This window comes from Colletotrichum spaethianum (genome assembly GCF_022836535.1).
Source record: "Colletotrichum spaethianum MAFF 239500 DNA, contig38, whole genome shotgun sequence".
Taxonomy (NCBI): Eukaryota; Fungi; Ascomycota; class Sordariomycetes; order Glomerellales; family Glomerellaceae; genus Colletotrichum; species Colletotrichum spaethianum.
This window is the reverse complement of record NW_026054808.1, coordinates 225883-245595: the sequence shown is the minus strand read 5'-3', so window position 1 is coordinate 245595 and position 19713 is coordinate 225883. Positions and strand designations below refer to the sequence as shown.

At 26.6% G+C, this 19713-nt stretch overlaps 1 protein-coding gene across 1 annotated transcript; it reads right to left on the bottom strand.

Moving 5' to 3' along the window:
• Positions 1–6798: 6798 nt before the first annotated feature.
• On the bottom strand, positions 6799–7157 carry ColSpa_10708 (uncharacterized protein; the record flags this gene model as incomplete). The annotated part of the gene is made up of 3 exons (XM_049276920.1): positions 6799–6906; positions 6982–7077; positions 7134–7157. 3 exons carry the CDS (start codon positions 7155–7157, stop codon positions 6799–6801), a joined length of 228 nt encoding a protein of 75 aa, XP_049132877.1.
• Between the last annotated feature and the right edge of the window lie 12556 nt (positions 7158–19713).

Below are 19713 nucleotides of genomic sequence, written 5' to 3'. Positions count from 1 at the left end.
TAGTGCGTGCCCAACTATAAGTAGCGGTGTGCACGTCAAGATAGACCTTAATACAATCATCCTTCATACATCTCTCCGACCGGTAACATATATAAAGTTATAGTTTACTATTCTTTTTTAGTATAAATAAGATTAAGTATCTTATAAAGGATATTAATAGTTAAATATAACCTTTATATAGGTTTTATTTAAGTTATTTATTAAGTACCTTATATTCTATTTTATTAAGTCTATAGATTTTATAAAACTTTAAGTATACTTTTTCTTTAAGTAAAATCTTATAATTATATAAGCTATGTTTAGGTAAGCTAGTTTTTAATTCTTTAGTAAAGAGTTTAGTGTACTTATAGTATTATTCTAGGATTAAAGAAAGGTATTCTTTTTTTTGTTAATTATTAATAAATTATTTAAATTATTTATTTTTTATAGGCTTAATTCTTTTAATACATATAATATATTTATATTACTTTAATTTACTTTGGGGTTATAGCTTATAATATTACCTTATAGTTAAATCTCTTTATTAAAGTTAACCTATTCTTTAATCTATACTTAGGTTATATTATTATAACTATAAGATTCTAAGAATAATATTTATATTTTCAATTTATATTATATTAAAGATTAAATATTCTTAATAATTAAAAGTAACTATAAAAAGTTATATAGCTTTTCTGTTAATAGTACCTCTACTATACTTGACTATTTCTCCTTTTACGTTTTATAAGGTATAAGGATTCTCTTTAAATCTTTATATAATTCTTTGTTGATTTACTAGTTAAGGTAAGATTAAGTTTACTAATACTTTACTATTAATTATAACCTAAGTAGACTATTCTTTAATATAAATACTTAAAACAAAGTGTAAAACGTTTATTATTATAGTAAAGTATAAGGATTTTCTTAGTATTACCTTTTACTATTCTTATATAGTTAATATCCTTAATTTTTTAAGTAATATTAGTAGGTTTACTTTTTTTTTATATTTACTAGTTTTATTTTAAGGGGTATTTATTCCCTAATTTAAGTTCTCTAGGCTTTTACTTTACTTATATAATATATTATATATTTCTTATATATATATTTAAACTAATATTTTATTAGTTTACTATAATATAGAACTAGGTGTTCTAGACTAAGTTATATATATAATTAGCTTATTTTAAATTCTTTAATTATTTATATGTTAAGTTAATAGTAAAGGTAAATTATAAGGATTAGTTATTATTTCTTTTATTAAAGGAAAAAGTTATTAAGTTCTTTATTCTAAAGGTAAAACTAGTATTTATTATTAATATAATTAGCTTAGAATACTTTAGTATAGTATATCTAATTTTAGTTAAAGTACTTATAGTCTTTAAATATAGGTTCTTCTAGAATAAATACTACTGGTTTCTTATTAATTCTAGTATTATTTATTCTATAAAACTAGACTTCTTAATTATTCTTATCTTTTTTATACTATAGTTAATACTTAAAGTAGTTCTTTTAAATAGGCTAAGCCCTTTTAATTATTAGGTTATTACTAAAGTTAATATATATTTATATAGCTATTAGTTTATTTAGGTTATAATAAGTTAGGCTTTAGTTAGCCTTATAAAGCTATACTTCTTTTTTATAAAAACCTTTTTGTTTAAGGTCTAATTTATTAAAGGATTCTTTTTCTTTTAAGAATAGTGTAAATATAATTATTTTAGTTTTTTTTTTAATATTTTAGTAAGATATTAACTATACAGAAGTTTAGCTTGATTTTCTAAGATTTATAAGTTATTTAGTAGCTTTTTTCTTAAGCTTATTTAAGGGTTTAAACTTATTAAGTAATTCCTTATATTCTTCTTTAAAGCTTATTTTTTTACTAAGTACTTTAATTAATTCCTAAGGTATAAGTTTCTTAAACCTAAGTCTTAAAAAAGAAAATCTAAGTTATTATAGTTATTTTTATTTTATAGCTATTATTTTAGTAGGCTTTTTAGGTTTAATATTCTTTTTTTTCTTAAAAGTATTCTTAAAGTCCTCTTTAAGTACTTATTATTTCTAGAAGTTCTTTTAAGCTTATATATATAGTTAAAGTTATTTCTTAATAACTTTTAAGATATTAAGTATATAAGGGTTATCTTCCTTATTTTATATAGTTTCCTTAGCTTAGATAAGCTTAGTAATAAGCTATTAGTTTTATTATTTTAGTTACTAAACTATAGTTTAGTCTAAATAGCCTTTTTTCTAGGTTTATTAAGAGATTACTATAGTTCTAGGTTTAGACTATTATAAGTATTATTTAGTTTACTTTTTTAGTTCTTAATAAACTAAATAGTTATTATTAAAGTAATAAGTTTAGTTCTTTTATTTATAGAAAACCTCTTTTTCTACTATATTAGTTTTCTTAGTGCTTTTAGGTATAAGTTAGTTCTAAAGTTATTTAAGCTATTTATAATCTCTAGCTATATAACTAGGCTTTTTATAGTTATAGCATTTAAAGTCCTTTAGATCCTAGTAGTTCTAATAAGGCTTCTTAGTTTTAGTATTAACGTTTATAGGTCTATTATCTTACTTATAAGAAGTACTTAGCTTACTATGTTATTAGTTGTTTTACTAGTATAAGTTAAGTTATAAGTTCTTAGGTCTTAGTAGTATATACTTTTTACTAGTATTTAGTTAAAGGTAATATATTTCTTTTTTGTTTTTATTATTTATATAGCTTAGTATTAATTTTAATTATAATTTTTATATACTATAAGAAGTTATTTAGTTAGTTAAGCTTAAATAGCTTATCTTTTACTTTTTGTTTTAGTCTTTAGTAAAATATAAAGATCTTAGTATTATTAGTATAATTAAGTTATACATAAATTCCTTAAAATTCTATAGTATAATTAATAGTAGACTTAGTTTATTTAAGGTTTACTAAGTCTTATTTAGCTTATTATTTTTTATCTAGATCTTAGAATAAGAATTTTAAAGTATACTTAAATCCTATAAAGCTCCGAAATATTTACTAAGTCTTTAAGTTATAGTATTTTAGTGTTTTATTATCTAAGTTGTTTTCTAAGTAAGGTTTAAACTAAAAAAAGACTTACTTTTTAAAAAAAGTATTTATATAAATAAATCTTTTTATTTTTATATAGAAGTTATTTGTATAAAATATCTAATAGGTTCTAATCTAAACTAGGAATCCTTTTAATGTTCTAGAAGTCTTATTATAAGTAGTAAAGGAGTTAAGCTTAAGTTTCTCTTATTCTTCTAGTAGAGTTAAGATAATGTTAATAGCTTTTTATTAAGTCTAGACTTATTATTTAAGTTTATTAGTCTCTAAAGTCTTTACTTAAAAAGCACTAACGTGTATAATAAGCGAGTAAGACAGATAAGCAAGTAAGACACAGAACTACGCTAATAACGCTTCAACATAAATAAACATGTTTCTTTCATAACATATTATAGTATCTAGAATTAATAAGTCTAGTATATAGTTAGCCCTTTAAGCTATTAGAATTAATCCAGAGCTTAGTACATAGACTATAGCTATAATCTACTTAGTTAGCTATATAACATTAAGTTAATAATTAAAGGGCTTTACATCTTAAAGTAATAGAATACTAATCTTAAAGAATTTTACTTTACTAAAAGAGTAGATATTAATTAATTATATTCTTAATCTAGATACCTAATTATTCCTTTTCTAGATCTATAGTATAAAAGAAATAGCTAATTAACTATTTACTAATTATAATACGCCTTTAGTTAAAAAGCACTAAGCCTTGAACTTTGTTAAATAATAACTATAATTATAAATATAGTTTTTTTAGAAGTATAACTATAAGAGAGCTTAATATAAGGATCTAGAGGCTATTTATAGCTGGTTTACTCTTATAAAGAATATAATTATAAAGTATAATATTAATAAGTTTAATATTTATAACTTTAATAAGATTAGCTTTATAATAAGCTAAATTATATTTAGAATAGTTATAATAAGTACTAAAAGGCATTTAAACATAAAAATAATATAGCCTAGTTATTAAGAATAAGTAATAGTAATTTAAGGTATTAACTTATAAGGCTATAATGTTCTACTATATATTATTATTATAAGCTAATATTACCTCTTAACTTAGTTTATAAAGTTAAGTTTCTTAGATAACTAAGTTATTTTAATGTCTAAAAATAAATAAATAATGAATAAAAAAGGCTTAAATTAGATTTAGTATTTTAATTATTATATAAAACTACGTTTAAGAGGCTAGTATTACCTTTTTATTATTAATAAGCACAAAAGTCACTACTTAATAGACTTTAAGATATATTATAAAGTAAATAAGATTATAAAACTTTATATATTACCTTATTTATCTTATTTACTTTAACCCTTTAACATTAAGTACTTTAGCCTACTAAAAACAGTATATAAATAGTAAATTAAGAATAAGATATAATAAAGTATAATATATATCTTAAAAAAGAACTTCTTTTTTATATATTATAATACGTTTAGTTAAGTAATAACTAAAAAAAACATCTAAAAGGGTTTTAGTAAAGCTAAGCTTATTCCTCTAAGTATAAAAAGCATTCTATTAAAGCTAGATATCTAGCTATATACTTTAACGCCTCTAGTATTACTACCTTAGACACCTTTACCTTAGGTTTTAAGGATACTAAATAACTAGTAAAAGTAAACTTTTAGTTTAACTTTATTAAAAGTTAAATTACTTATTATTAAAATAGCTCTTTAACCTTTATTTACAAAGCTATTAAATAACTTTCTAAAAGTATAAAAAGCATTATATATTAAGTAGCTTTACTTAGGTTAAAAGTATAGATTCTTAGAAATAAAAATAACTAACTTAGTTAATAACAAAGAACTAAAAAAACACACTTATAATATAAAAAAAGTCTTATAGTAACTAATATAGTAAATATATAGTTATAGAAAGATATAACTATATAGGTTTAGAATAAAATACGTTATACTAGTAGTTATAAACTAAGGGCTAAGACAAGTTAGTAATAGTATAGCGTTTATAGTAACCTAGGACATAATATATAAACGTACTAGTTTATTAAAGAGATATCTAAAAATAAGAATTATAAGTAGTTTAAATTAAATTAATATAGTTAATATTAATATAAAAGCTAGTTTATCTTATTAGCGTAGTTTTATATCTTACTTGCTTATCTATCTTACTTACTTATTATACATATTAATAGTTTTATTTACTATTACTTATAGCTATATAATATTGTTATTGTTTTACTTTATATGATTTTACTAATCCTTATATATTCTTTTAGTAAATTTAATTTTATTATTTAATTTTTTAGCGTCTTTTATTTTGTTGTTTAGGTTCTTAGAGGTAAAAAGCGTAAGTGCTTTTCTCTTAGAACTAGTAAAAGATAAAGCTAAAGTATTTTTAATAAATATATTTATTATTTAGTAAGTATTAAGGTTAATTTATTAAATAAAAGTAATTAAAGTATTATAATTAGATATTTAATAGTAATATTTTTTACTAATAAGTAGCTAAAGTTAATACTTAGTTATAGTAAAATAAGTCTTATTAGTAATCTTATTAGTTTATTAGTGTTTAATAATTAGTTAAGTATATCTAGGTATAAATAACTTATAGCTTTATAATAAAAAAATAATTTAAAGGTTATTTATAAAAAAATAAATTATAAAGTTAATTACTAAAAAGCTATAAAAAGTTTTTATTTTTCTTAGAATAAATATCTTTATATCTTAACTCTTCTTTTTTAAATTATTTTTACTACTTATAATCCTAAGTAAAAGATTAGTCTTACTAATTAGTAATCTTTACTAGAGGATTATACTAGATCACTAGTGATTTAACTGATCTGTTATGTGACCTTCCCTAGTTCTTCCGTTCCGAGCCCAGTTCGTGCCGTTGGCCTGCATACTTGAATGTCTGGCTGCCCTGTTGGCCGCTCAGGGGTTCGCTTCAGGCTGCACTAGTCACCAACCGGATTTGGGTCGTAACACTACTCCGTTACCAACTCTTGCAATACCGATCTTCATAACCCCGCCTTCCCGTCAGGCCACTTAGGTTGTTAGAACTGTGAATAACAAGCCATGGCTTATCAAGATCAAACCTCTTCTCAAGCACAGCGTCAAAGATCTACAGACCGCCTCTGACATCATTCCGGAGTTTGAAGGTCCTGAGATCAATTAATGCTGTTTGATGTGTCAGACAACAACCTGATGGCATCACTCTTGCGAAAGAAATGCGCTCACTCATCCCTAAGCACAATTGGGCTTCCTTGCCGGTGCGGAAGCAACTGCTGCTGGGATTCAATGCACAGAACTATCGCAGACAGGCCTTACTCATTTATTTCTTAGCTCATATTAGGATCGAAACCAATCGCGCGATCACAAATATCGTCCCAATTTTTAGATGTCCGGCGATTCCCAATACCGCCTCGCTGCATTTTACATGATTGATGCCATGAGAAGCACCCCTAGTTTCTCTGGAATGTATTTTCGCATCCAGCCTCGGTAGATCACAAGATGCTTGATCACATGGTGTTTACATGCCCAGGAAGCAGGACCTCTAAACACACCGTAGTCGTGATTGAAGAGTGTAGTATTATGACACTAGACACGTGGAACGCGGCGGTCTGAAGAGGTTGTCCTGCTTGCAAAATTTGGACGAGGCAGTGACGAAGTATGAGGCATATGCGTGTCTCAATTGTCATTAAGAAATACCAAAGAAGTTTCTGATGCATCATGACTTATCGCAGGTCCCACCCCTTCCAACTTGCCTTCATGCTTGCGCTCTTGCCACGTCCGGTCTAGGCTGCGGGGAAGTCGTTCGGCCAGCACTTCTCCTTAGGCCAGAGCTTGGCGTCATGGGTGCCAGCGTGAACCTCAAGCTGAACCCTGTTGGTGTTGACAATCTCCTTGCGACAATTTTGGCACTAATTTTCCTCGATTAGTCTTGCGGTTGGTGATGGTGACGGCATTGATTAACTCACAATTGATGTGGGCTTGGGAGGCTTTACAAGGAGACCATTTGGCTTGTGAGGGGCGCGAGTGCCGGCTTTTTCGGCGGCTTTCTGCTCGCGCTGAATCTAGAAGAGCGTAGCTTAAGTTATGCTTCATCTGCAGGATTGAAAAGTATACTTACTCTGGCCTTCTTGCTGATGGGCATTTTGATTGTTTATGACAGACAGACTGATTGATTGAGGCGGCAAAAATGAGGATGAAATCTCTTCCGCTGTACATATAGCGGAACCTAGCGAATCATATCCTCGAGACGCTCGCCTGCCCCATTAAATGAAACAATCACGCCTGGTCCGTGCCTGCGCATCAATTTCTTGTTGAACTTAAGTCCTCTACAAGAAAATTATAAACCCATCAGGTAGAACATAGTAGGGCATTGAGCACGCTAACTTGGGCAAGTATTATCAGCTGTGTACTGTTGCTTATACCATGAAACATAACGCCATTATATTATAACAAAAGTGAAGTCGTGTTATTGATTAAAGCTAAGGAGGGCCACTTGAGGAGATCAAATGCGCGAAAAAGATTTGTGTTAAGCCGGGTGATTAATTTAATTCATCGTTATGCTTGGTATCTGCTAGGATACATCTGCAAGTATAACTAAAGGAGAGCATAACGTCCAGGGCACTGCACATTGTAGTTTGTAAGGATCAGATTTAAATAGCTGCCACGATTCGGGCAGTATCCAAAACCGTATGTAATAGGGTTTTCGCCAGGCAAGATCCTTGACTAGCGATCAATTTAGTAATGACTATTCCAGCCGCAGGCGTAGTTGTAGATGATAGAGTACCTAGGATCCACAAGCTTAGCTAACTTGGGTGAGAATCCTCTAATGACTACGAGTAGCGTGTACGACTTTATGACAGGGCCTGCAATGGTGAATGGAGTCTTGACACGAGATCATTGACAGCAGCATGAGCATGAAACATTCCGTTCGAAAAAGTCCTCCGTCGGGGTCGAGAGTACGACCACCGACACCCGAGAATCTGGCCTATTCCACCACGATATTCCACTGAGTTTTAATTATATAAGGCTCGATAACAATCTTCTCTGGCAACAGTGACTCTTGGTTAGTGGGGTCGCGATGAATATCGAGTGGAGAGAAATCCATTTCTCTACGCGTTTCTGCATTTCCCTAGCAACCTGCTCGAAGACGGCGCTCGAGATATCGGTGAACATTTTGCTGTTGAATGACAGCTTGTGATTGGTGAAAAACTATCTGATAATGCGTCTAGTCCTGGCACCTTTGCAACTTTAGTTGCTGTTTCCCCTGTGGTTGGTAGGTTGAATCTGGGGTAATTAGTAACTTTGAGCACGTCTAGGTCTTGATTATCATAGTTATTCCGGTTAAGCACCTTTCAACTGCAGTTATATAAGTGCCCGTAGCTTATTTTGCTGTCTCAAAATTTGATAAGCATTCTATGATAGGCCATGAGTTTAAAAACGTCACCGTTCTCGCAAAGTGTTTCTGAAGCACTTTTACTAACAATTTAGATAAGGCATACAAATGGGCAACGTGTATTTCTAGACCGAGATATAGCAGCGTGCACCCCAGGATTAGAGACCTACTTTGGATCGTTTGTTTAATAGCATCATGCATTTTGTCTCAGTCTGCCTTGCACCATACACTGCCGCCGGCCTTTGTTTTAGTGAGGACATGCTCCTACTATTGGATATGCCTTGTGATAGTGAATGATTCCTTCTTGCGCTCCTTAGTGACTGTTATGGTCACTGGCGCGATGGTGAACAGCAGGTACGGAAGGCTTAATAATAGGGTTAGACTGCGGCGCACAGAATCTAGTCTACACAAGACCCTCGAAGCCTACCCGTGTGGTACGTATGATTCCGCTAGCTATGAAGGTATCGCAGGCTTATTTAATTACAATGCTGCGTATTCCACACTGAATGTCGTGATCTATCTGGACTAAAATTTGCAGAGGTGTGTCCTACAGCAAGTTTCCTGTTTCTCTGTTAGCCTTACCAGTCTGCTAGGGGAGCAGAATGGCAGTAAAAACGGGCGATATTTGTCAAAAAGCTAGTATCATCGTCGTGAAGAGATGAAATAAAGACCAAGAGGCATGGAAATAGCAAACAAGAGGGCGATTGGTAGAAGACAAGAAGAACTTTAAGGAGAATAGACGACTTAGCGTTCTCACAGAACCTAGGCATTAACTGCGATGTGTTTATATGTTCTATGGTTATTATAGAGCTGTTTCTTGCTCTGTGTACAAACATCACGGTTTATTAGAATAGCTCGATTAAACATATGGCTCGAAGTCTGCTCCTTAGCTTAGAACTGGAGCAAACTACATAGAATCCGATAGAATATCTAACCGAGCTAAATTACGGCTTTATTCTCGCAGATTTGTCTTCTCGTTATCGCTCATTGCCACAGCGATTAAGCAAAGTTACTTCTTCGAATCCACCCTGATGCCGCCGCCCTCTTTGTGTCGCATGCTGTGTTTGCCAGCGTCCCATCGAAAGACCTAGAGTTTAGCAGCTGCCAGTAATGGCATTTACAACATCGGTCGGCGCTCCATGTCACGAGATTGATGTGAAGCTGGTGGCGGTCCGGAATGAACTCTTTGACTGCCGTATTCATGTCAAGATGACCCAGGCTAAAGGTGGCATTAACTTCCTTTATGTTCATGACTCTGTGTGGGCTTTGACAGTTCATACAGTTTCTGGAGCTACTTTATTCCCGTTGGTCTCTATATGTCCTGCCGTGAAGCCGCTGGGTGCCTGTGGGGCAGCCCTGATTAGGTTTCACTTCTTGTTAGGTTATGGCACCTGGAGCTGATAGGATAAGCTGGTGTTTTAAATCTTGCAAGGTCTGGACCTTTGATTGACATAGCCGAAATTAACAATAAAAACGAAGTTCTTAGAGATTGGTATAGGAACTCCGCGGAGCCCGACTGCCTAATGAACAGGTGGTGAAATGACTCATGTTAAAGAGAATTATTAGTGGTATACCTTTATTAGAGTTTAAACAATATATCTAATTTTTCAAGAGAGTTATCCGACTTAGCCGTAACCCAGAGACATTAGCACATAGCTCTTAGCGGAAGTAAACAACGTATGAAAGGATACATAGTATATGTCAAAAAGATCTTGAGGTAGCTGACGACGCACAATTAAAATATATTTGCAGTTTGAACCCTAGTTTACAAACGTAAAAAACTAAATTAATGAGATACTAGATACCATAACCGATAATTCCGAAACATGAACCTTATCCATAGGACTTCTAAAAAACACAAATCTTTCCTATTTAAAGACATAGCCTAAGCCTTACATCGGTAGATAGATGACCTGCAATCAACGCACTTCTGGTAGTAAAACATTTAAGAACTATGAAGTCCATTACATATATAATTCTTCCCCTTTTGACAAGGACGTCAACTGCTTTAATTAGTTGTAATGGTAACCCCGGTCAAGGGGTAAGTTATGAATCTATTGCACTATTCAAAGTACATAAAACTAACTTTTAAAGTCGCATACATGTTTGTACGACACTCAATGGAATGCCTGTGATAACGGGCCAAACGGATGGTGTGCTATACGAGTAAGCCCGACCAAAAGCAGATGCTTTGTTGATTCTAAATTAATACTACCTAGTGCCCTGGATATAGCTCGTACAATTGTATTCAGTAAGTTAGTCCCTTTAAAGGCTGAAGCTGTGTAATTATTCACGGTAAGCATAGGAGGGGCGACGGGAATGGCGACAACTTTGACTGCTACTGCTACGGTTCTTAGTCGAGTGCTAATCAAGTATAAATGCTTGTTGTGCTAAATTGGATGAGATGGTATCATGCAGCGTGACGCTTGTGGCGTAGTGATGCGTTTGCGAAGCTATATTAAGCACGACTCCTGCCTGCTTGAATGACTATCTAGCCGGCTTATCACCTATTAAATAGAGCCTAGAATCCATAACTGTTACACTTTAATTCGTAGATTCTAGGCTTCCCCTTATAGGCCTTATCTGTCTATTTGGCTGGTGTTACTGGGGTTGGAAGGAGGAGACGACTTCTTAGCGGTTTAGCTATAACTAGATGAAGGCTACAATCCAGTTATATTTCAGCTACCTTAACATTACTAGCAATTAAGGCAGCTAGGCGCGCGTATTAATAGCAGCTCAGAAATTAATTTTTTATCTATAATAGTTAAATTATTTCAGTAAACAAAGTCATATAGCTCTTGCTAATAGGGTATTTCTAGAGGCCTAGCTACTAAGTCACCGGACCCACTTTCCAACCACCCTCTACTTCCAACCACCCAAAAACGAGCCTATCGTAACACAACCACCTCTTTCAATTAACTATCGACAAGGGCCAGATGCAACTATAATACAGCTTTCTGCTTCACAAGGGCAATCAAATGCGCTAGATTCATCTACGTCAGCTTCAGCTTCACCAGCCTTGATCTAGGCTTTCTGTATATCGCTAATGTTAGTGAACTTAGTTTTAAGGTCAATTTAAATAGCTTTCTTTTTCTTTGTTACTATATTATTAACTTAGGCCTAAAAAAGCTATATTTAGTGCTAGGTAATAGTTAACTAAAAAGATTACTTTTAAAAGCCTTTTTTAACTTTTTTAAATAGTTAATATTATATAATTATACTTTAATTTAGCTTATTAAATAAGTCTAGTTAACTTTTAAGATTCTTTATTTTTTTAGGTATAGACTATATAATAGTAAATATAATAGATTTTTATTTCTTTATACCTTAAGTATCTTAGATGCTTTAGATACCTTAGATACCTTAGGTAGCTTTATTAAGTAATATTATTAGTACTATTACCTTAGGTAATAGTAAAGAGCTTATAAAAGGTCTAGTTATATTAATAGGCTATAGTTCTATATATATCTAGTTACTTATAATATTACTTTTAATTAGCCTAAATAAGTATATTTATTAATAATAAAATATAAAGTATTTTTATTAACTATAGTTATATTATTTTATTAATTAAGGTTAAGCTAAAGCTTTTTATAGTAAGTTAATTTAAGTAGGCTAAAAACTAATAGATCTAGTAGCTAAAAGATATAAGAGGTATATAGTAGTAAAAGTAATAAATAAATGTTATTAATATAAGAAATTAATATATAGGTATAAGGAATTAATATATAGGTATATAGCTTATATAAGTATAGCTATTTACTTATCTTATTAGCTAAAAAACAATTGTTAGTATAATTAAATTCTACTAAATTTCTATAAAGTACCTTACCCTTTTTCTTCTACTTAATTTTAAAATTACCTTATAAGAGCTTTATACTTAACCTATAATATTTACCTATAATACCTTTTTTAGTTTAAGTTAAAGGTACCTAATAATACTAAGCTTAAAATATTATACCTATAGGTAAGTTATAATCTCTTAAATAGCTACCCTTAATTAATTATAGTAACTTACTATTATTTAGCTTATTACTATTATCTCTTTCCTTAGAAAGTAGTTGTCTTAGTGTTAACTAATTCTATAGAGCTAGTAATCCTTAAGAGTAACCTAACCTTATTATTAAGCTCTTATTAAGGCTAATATAAGATATATGTCCTCTTTTATATTATTTGCTATATTACTTAGGTATTAAACCTAGACTTTATCTTAAATACTACTTCTTAAAAGGTACATATTCTATGTAGCCTATTATTCTTTTATAACTCTTACTAAAGCATAACTCTTTTTTGCTAAACTAAGAATTTAAATAACCTTTTTAGCTTACTATAAAATAGTTTAATAGTATTCTTAAGCTTATTATATAAGTTGTTAAGATTAACTAAGAGCTAATAGCTATACTTTTTTAGTAATAAGAGTATACTTATTAATAATAAGAAACATAAAGTCTTTAAGTAAACCTACTACCTTATTTACCTTTATAATAAAGCCTTTTTCTAAGCCTAGTATCTTTTTAAACTATAGCCTCTTATTATACTTAAAGTAATAGATCCTCTTTTTCTCCCTTAAGCAATAAATCCTCCTCTTTTCTCTTAAGCAAAATCCTAAACCTACTAATTCCTAGTAATTTAGAGCTAACCTATAAGGCTCTTTTTATTTAAGTTAATATACTTAAAAAGACTAATAGATTTAGTATTATAAAGCATTATTAATATAAATCTTAAAAGTATATTATATAGTATTTATTTTAACATAATTAGTTTAAGGACCTAAGACCTCTAAAACGTATTAGTATTTAGTAGCGTAAATCTTAGAAGTGTAGTTATAAATAACAAGTTGTTATAAAGACCTAAGAGAAAAGCAAATAGCTATTACGTTATTATCTAGACCCTTAGTATAACTAATATAACTATAGCCTTAGTCTTAAAGTATTTATATACTTTTTTTATTATAGGTTTACTTAGCTAGTTAAAGATACTATTAAAACTATAAGCTAACAGATTTAGATTTAAGTATATAATATTTATGTTATTGTTTAAGAGTAGTTCTTAGACTCCTTATTTACTTAGTAAGATATTTATAATACTAAAGCTTATATAAACTAAGAGAAACTAGATAAACATTTACTAATTATAGTATTAATTAAGCTATTTAATAAATAAAAGATCTTATATGTTATTAACTAAACAGATAATAAGCTTAACTACTTAGTTAAGCTTATTTAGACTTTTTTTATTATCTTTAAATATAAAAGTAGTTCTTTAAAGTAATTAGCTTTAATAATATATATAATACTAATTACTTTAAGCTTCTATTATTCTAGGCTACTAAGTAACCTTATTTTAGCTTTATTTATAATATAGTATTTAGTCTTATTAATAATAAAAGACTAGAAAGGTTTTAATTCCTCTTAGTATCTATTAACTAATTAAATAATACTTAATTTACTAGCCTTTTATTATTATTACTAACTATAATAAGTAAATAAAAGCTATACTTAATAAGTAGTTTTTTAAAGTCTAGTAATACCTTTATATTTACTATATTAACTTTAACGTTATACTAAAAGCTAAATAGAAATAAATTAAGGACTATAACTATAATGGTAATAGTACTAGGTTTAATAAAAAATATATTAACTAAGTAATATAACTAGTTAACAGCTAAACTTAGTAATAAAGACTAAGTATATATTAATACTTTAGTAAATAATATAATTCTTTATACTTCTTATAGGATTTTAACTATATAAAAGCTTATTGTTTTTGCTAAGACTAAGTATACTTTTAAGAAGGCTTAGACTAAGCTCTATAAAGAGTTTAATAACTAATACCTAGTTCTTTAGTACCTTTATATAACTTATATGCCTTTAAGAGAATAATAAGTATACTATTTTATTTAAAAGTACTAGAACTTTAGTGTTTATATTACTTTTAATATAAAATTAAGTAATAATAATATTAAAAGCTACTTTTTAAATAGTCTTAGCTACTTATATTAACTTACTAACCTTAATATAAGATATAATTAGTAATTAAAAGCTATACTTTAAATAGGCTTATATAAAGGATAAGGTACTTATAGGATAAGAGTATATAGGTAATAGCTTAAAATACTTTAATAAACTTTAAATAATACTTTTCTTAACGTGTTTAGTGTGAATTAAAAAGTAATACTAGCCAGTATAAAAACTAACATTTTTTAATAAGAAGCTATTTCTAGCTCTTTTTAAGGACTATAGTAATAACTACTTTATTTTAGTTAAGCTTAGTATTTTATGTTATTATAAGATCTATTTAAAAATAGCTAATTTAGTGACTTTTAGTAAGTAAAAAGTTTATCTTAAATAGCGTTTATAGAAGATATTTTTATTTTATTTATATTATTAAATCCTTAACCTAAAGATTATAACTTTTGTTTATAGTAGGCTAAAAAATATAATATAGCTTATTTTATTATAGCTAGCTATATTTTAAGAAAGCTAGCTAGTTATTTAAGCTATTAAAGTCTATAATAGTAAAAGCTTAGCTAGTTAAAAGTAAGGTTACTTAGTAGAAAGCTGAAATAAGTTAATAATAGTAAGGTTTATATAGAAAATAAGCTAGATAAGTTAAAGCTAAGCTTTAATTTTATCTTAAAGGTAAATAAAGAGCTAATTTAGTGCTTTTAGTAAAAAGAAGACTATAAGAAATTATATAAGTAAATAACTATTATAGCTTAGTAGTTAAAGGTAATAATATAATTAAAAGATGTTATTTAGTAATAAGAATAAGTATAGGCCTTTATAGTAATATTACTTAAGGAAATAGTTAAGTAGTTTATATTATAAGAGAAGTAAAAGCTTTTTATTGTTATAGATAACTTATCTAAGATTAATAGAGCTAGATATAAGTAAACTATAATTTATATTTTTATAAATCTTAGTTATTAAGTAGAGAGGAGATAGTTTTTTATACCTATAAAGGCTTAGTATAAAAAGGATAGCTTTTTATAGCTATAGAAAAAGCTATTAACTTACTAATATTTTATAGTTATAAAGGCTTAGTATAAAGAAGGTAGCTTTTTATAGCTATAAAAGGTTAGTAAGCTAACAGCTTCTTTTATAGCTATAAAAGATTAGCCTATAAGGTAGTTATTCTATAGTAATAATAGCTTAGTAAGATATGTTAATGTAATTGTATTTACTACTTTTATAAGGATATACCTGATTTTTTAGCTAATAAGATATATAAATAGCTATACTTATATAAGCTGTATACTTATATATTAATTCTTTATACCTATATATTAATTCTCTTAATATAATATTACTATATAAATCTTATTATTATATAGCTCTTAGACTTATTTAGGATTAGTAGTTTAGCTTATTTAGGTTAAAAGGTAATTTATAGTAAAAGGACCTTTAGTAGCTACTTAATAATAATCTTATTAGTTATTTATTTATTATTTATTACTATAAACTCTTATTTATTATAAAAAGTAATGTTTAAAGAAAACTACTATTATTAAATTATTTGCTTTTTTATATATAATTGAAGAATATAGTACTTAGCTTTTAGCTAAAATATATTTAATTATTAAATAGGTTCTCTTTTCCTAAGAGAACCTATATATATAATTATACTTAGGTTAAAAGTTAAGGTGAACTAAAGATATATTTTCTGTGATTATCTTTTTAACTATAAGACTTAGCTTTTATACACAAGATATATAATCTTATATGTTCCTAAGTTAGTTTAGTATAAATATACTTTTAATCTTTCTAATAGATAATTAAGAGCTAAATATCTAGTTTATGCCTTTTGCTATAATATGTATTTTTAAGTTATGTATATTATATAACCAGCTAATACTATTATTTTAACACTTATAACTTTTTCTTTTATAACTATATAACTCTTTATAATATCTAATTAACTAACACTAATTATAATATTAATAACCTTATTATATAATCCTATAAGTTAAGCTATTTACGTTATATAATAAATCACTAATATTAAAACTTTAAGTAACTATTTATTCTTTTTTTACCTAGTTAAGTAAATAAGTTATATATTAATAAAGTTCTTTCTTTTCTTATTAACTTTACTTCTACTTTTACTATTAATATACTTTCCTTTCTTTATATAATAACCTTAAATATTTAAAACCTTTTTTACTTATTTCTTTTTCCTTTTTTTTATTCTTTTTTATTCTTTATATTTATTATTTTCTTATATAATTAATTAATAGTAATTTTCCTTTTTTTCTTTAATTAACTTTAATAATAACTACTTACATATAAGAATTTCTTTTTATATGTTTTTTTTACTAATTTATTAATAATACTTTATATAATTAATCTATTATACTTTTTATTACCTTTAGTAATTTAATCCTTAGTAATATTAGTATATGTATTAATATATCTAGTAGTTATTAGCTTTATTTTTTAACTAGTAACACTAATAATTACGCTCCTTTATTAGCTTTAGCTATTAATATATATTACCTTTATTCTTACCTTGTTTTTATATTTTAACCTTAATTATAAGATAAAGAGTATCTTATTATTAATATACTGTTATATAATATTAAGATCTATATTACTAGTAACACTTCTGTTTAGTAGTTTATTACTAGTATTATTTACTACTAAGGCTACTTCCTTATAGTCTTAGTTTAGTCTTATAGTTATATAGCTATTACCTATAGTAATAAATACCTAACTATTAACTTTCTGCGCTTCTACTAGTATACTTATATTCTTACCTTTTAAGGTAGTACTTATACTAAGTGTGTCTAGTAGTTACACAGCGCTTACTATACCTACTATAGTTAAGATATTAATTTGTTTAACAACCTAGGCAATAATAATAATAATAATACTAGTAGCCTTAGTAACTATAAGGCTTTTAATGTTACTAATACTTATAAGCCTTATATACTTAGTAGTAAGCTTAGTAAGAACATTAACAAGGGTAGTTACTTTTTTAGTACTTCTATTAGCCTTATAATTATTAATAAAAAGTAATTATATAACTTTTTTTCTTTAAAATCTTATATAATAATTAAATAAATTACATAATTTAATAATTTAATAAGGTTATAAATATAATAGAAATATAATTTAATATTAAGATTAGTATTAGTAATAATTAAGTATATTAAATACCTTTTTAAGGTTATTTTTTATTTTTAAATAATTAATTATATATAGTAATAAAGTTATATAAATTAATTATTAAGTATTTTCTTCTAATCTTTTAATATATACTTTAGTTTAAATCTTTAATATATTTATTATAATTAATTATCTAAATACTAAGTTTAGTAATTTCTTAGTAAAAGCGTTAATAAAGTTATCTTTCTTATTAATCTATTTTACTTTTAAGATCTCTTTTATTTTATATAACTTATATAGACTTATAATATTAATTATAAGCCTCTTTTTATTTATTATATTTAATTATATAAGGTACTTATATAGAGATTGTAAGTCTAAATAGATAATAACTAGAATCTTTAGGAGTTATAATATATAAAGGATCTTAGTAAGTGTTATATTAAGGAATATTTTGTTATTAAATCTTGTAGTTATTTTATATAACTTGCTTATAAGTATGCTTTATATAACTCTCTTATACTTTATTAAACTTTAGTATATAATATTTCTTTTAATCTAGAAGTTTATTGTTATATAAGTTATTTTTTTAGCCAGTATAATAATAAATCTAAGTTATAATAATAGATTTAAGTTATTTATAAATAATCTATTTATAAAGATATATATTTTTGTATAATAGAGATTAAGAGGGATATATGTAAGACCTTATATAGGGTTATTAATTTACTACTAAAGTTATATATTTAAAGCTTTAATATTTTTTTATTAAGTTTTTTAGTTTAAGCTATAGTTAATAGGTTATATAATACCTTTAGTTAATAGATAAATATAAGGTATATTTTTTTTATTTTTTAGGAAATATACTGTTAATATGTATTATATGTATTAGGATTAATAAGTTTTAGGTATTTTACTTAGTTTTTTTAAGTAAAAGTAATATAGTTATTATATAATTAAATCTTTTTTTTATTTAAGTTAATTTTATTGTTAAGCAATAAGGTAGTCTTTAGTTTTATATAAAGTCCTTTTTTTCTTAGCTCTTTTTTTTCTTTTTAGGAGAAGGTAAGTGTAGTAAAGCTAAGTATATTATTTATTTATATAGCTATAATCCTAAAGGCATTTGGTTCTTTTGTTATATATCGTAAGTATAGATTGTATATTGATTTTGTTATCTTTAGATCTTTTTTATAATACTTAGAATAGGTTTTGTACTAGTATAGGCTTAACTTTATTAGGCTATATAGTAGTTTTAAGATATAAAGAAGTATATTCTTAAGGCATTTATCTTTTAACTCTTTAGGTAATTATATAATAATTGTCTTAGTTAAATAATTATTTAATTATATATATACCTAGGTTATGTCTCTGAGTTCCTTTTTGTATTTATAGTCTTATATAAAGGCAGGTCTAATTATAAGTATAAGCCTTTAGTTTATTTGTTAAATAGTAGGTTCTTAGGTTAAGAGTTCTTTTTTTTCTTAGTCTTTATACCTTTATATAATAAGTCTTAACTTCTTATATAGCTTAGATAATAAGTTCTTAATCTCTTATATTATCTATGTCTTATAAATATAAAGGTAATTATACTCTTTTAGATTATATAGTATAAAGGTAAAGACTTCTTAGTTAATAAGGTTATTTATTTTTATTTAATTTAACTTTTTATATAAAGTACCTAGTATTATAATTATATTATTAAGCTATAACTTTTCTATTAACTTTTTATAGTCTTTTTTTTTCTAAGATAAAAATACTTGATTAGTATATAGTAATTATTATATAGCCTTTTTTTAGCTTTTCTTTAGTCTTCTTCTCTTATTTAGCTGTTTCTAAGGAATAAGTTATGTAATATCTAAATCTAATTATATTATGTCTTAATAGTATGGTTTAATATATATTATATGAAACTATATAGGACTATTAATTATCTTAACTATTATTATATAGTCTTTTATAGCCTAGATTTTATATAGTCTAGCTTATTTCTTGTTTTCTTTTTATACTAGAACCTTACTTTAGATTAGTAGTAATAGTATATTTTAGAGGTTAAGGCTATTTCTGGTGTTAATTACATAATAGATCTCTACTTTTATACAAATACTTTAAAGCATTTTTATTGCTTTTTAGATTGCTTTTGCCTTTTAGGTGATTTTAGGTAATAAAAGTAAGTTCTTATTAATCCTTAGATATAT